The sequence below is a fragment of the Aplysia californica genome, unplaced genomic scaffold, assembly GCF_000002075.1.
Source record: "Aplysia californica isolate F4 #8 unplaced genomic scaffold, AplCal3.0 scaffold00752, whole genome shotgun sequence".
Taxonomy (NCBI): domain Eukaryota; kingdom Metazoa; phylum Mollusca; class Gastropoda; order Aplysiida; family Aplysiidae; genus Aplysia; species Aplysia californica.
The window spans coordinates 116,207-117,311 of record NW_004798022.1 but is presented as its reverse complement, the minus strand read 5'-3'; the positions used below and the strand labels follow the sequence as shown (position 1 = coordinate 117,311).

At 46.6% G+C, this 1,105-nt stretch overlaps 1 protein-coding gene across 1 annotated transcript in view; it reads left to right on the top strand.

The window, feature by feature from the left end:
* The window catches only part of LOC101848149 (IQ and ubiquitin-like domain-containing protein), a 17,536-nt gene that overhangs the window by 15,267 nt on the left and 1,164 nt on the right, over window positions 1–1,105 (top strand). Inside the window, exon 16 of the mRNA XM_035972585.1 lies at window positions 5–304. Coding sequence (XP_035828478.1) covers window positions 5–304 — 300 coding nt within the window. The remainder of the gene's footprint in view (window positions 1–4; window positions 305–1,105) is intronic.

The window sequence follows — 1,105 nt, the reverse complement described above, 5'->3', positions numbered from 1 at the left end:
TCAGGTGCCACAAGACCCGAGCACGCTGAGGAAGAACATCAACTACTGCCACAGCTGTGGCAACTACCTGCCCTCCACTGAGTTCTTCATCACCTCCAACTCCCGCAACGTGGGCCGCTGTCGCAACTGCCACAAGACGGAGAACGATGGCCGCCAGCGAGAGGACCACACCTACTTCAAGGTCATGCTCAAGGCCTTGCGCAAGTCGGAAGAAGCCATGCAGGACGGCAGCAACATCTGCTTCTTGATACAGGTGCGTGCCGGCTTTATTGGGCTTTTAACTCTTACAGTATTGCCCGGAGCGGTTAGTGCGCTCGTCTCCGAAGTGGAAAGTCCAGGTTCGAGCCTTGGTTTGGGCACAAATTTTTTTCGCCCCCTCCTGCCCACCCCGCAGTAATAGGTACCTGACTTCAAGTTGAGGAAGTAAAGGCGGCGTGGAAAGGAACTGACCACCCTACCACAATATGTCGAAGGCCCAGGAAGTTGTCTCACTAACACAAGGCAATCCACAATGTCCGGATCGGATGCGGGAACAACACTACTTAACTTAACCATCGGTGACTTTAGTGGCCAGGCCGTAGTATGCGCTCACTACCACTGGCGGTTTTAGTCCGTGACGGGACCAGGCACACTTAACATAATTAAACAACGAATGGGCGCACTGCACTGAAGTAAATACCAAAGGAAGTCACTCTGTATAATAAAATAGCTGAATGGTTGACGAATCTCTATGAATTTTTAAAGGGTGTCTCTTGGGCTGCCAAGGTTTTTATTTTTAATTTTCTAAAAATTCTGTCACGGATTCAGCGTTCTAAACTGTTGCGGTACTTGAGGGTTTTTCACTGTATGAGCCTTCGGTGCTTTAAGTGTTAAAGCCTCATTGACACATTTTGGTCATTTAGGAGACAGGCTAATTTTTGGGAAAAAAATGTTGGTGATTTTATGCCACCATCAACATGTTATGTTTGTTACTCTCATGTAACACCTCTTATCCTCAGTACTTATATGACCTAATCATGTTGCAAATGCAGTAAAACAGTTACTAAGACAAAACAACAAGATTTCTTTTGTCCTTTGTAACCTGTGTGTGTATATCTTTCGTCCT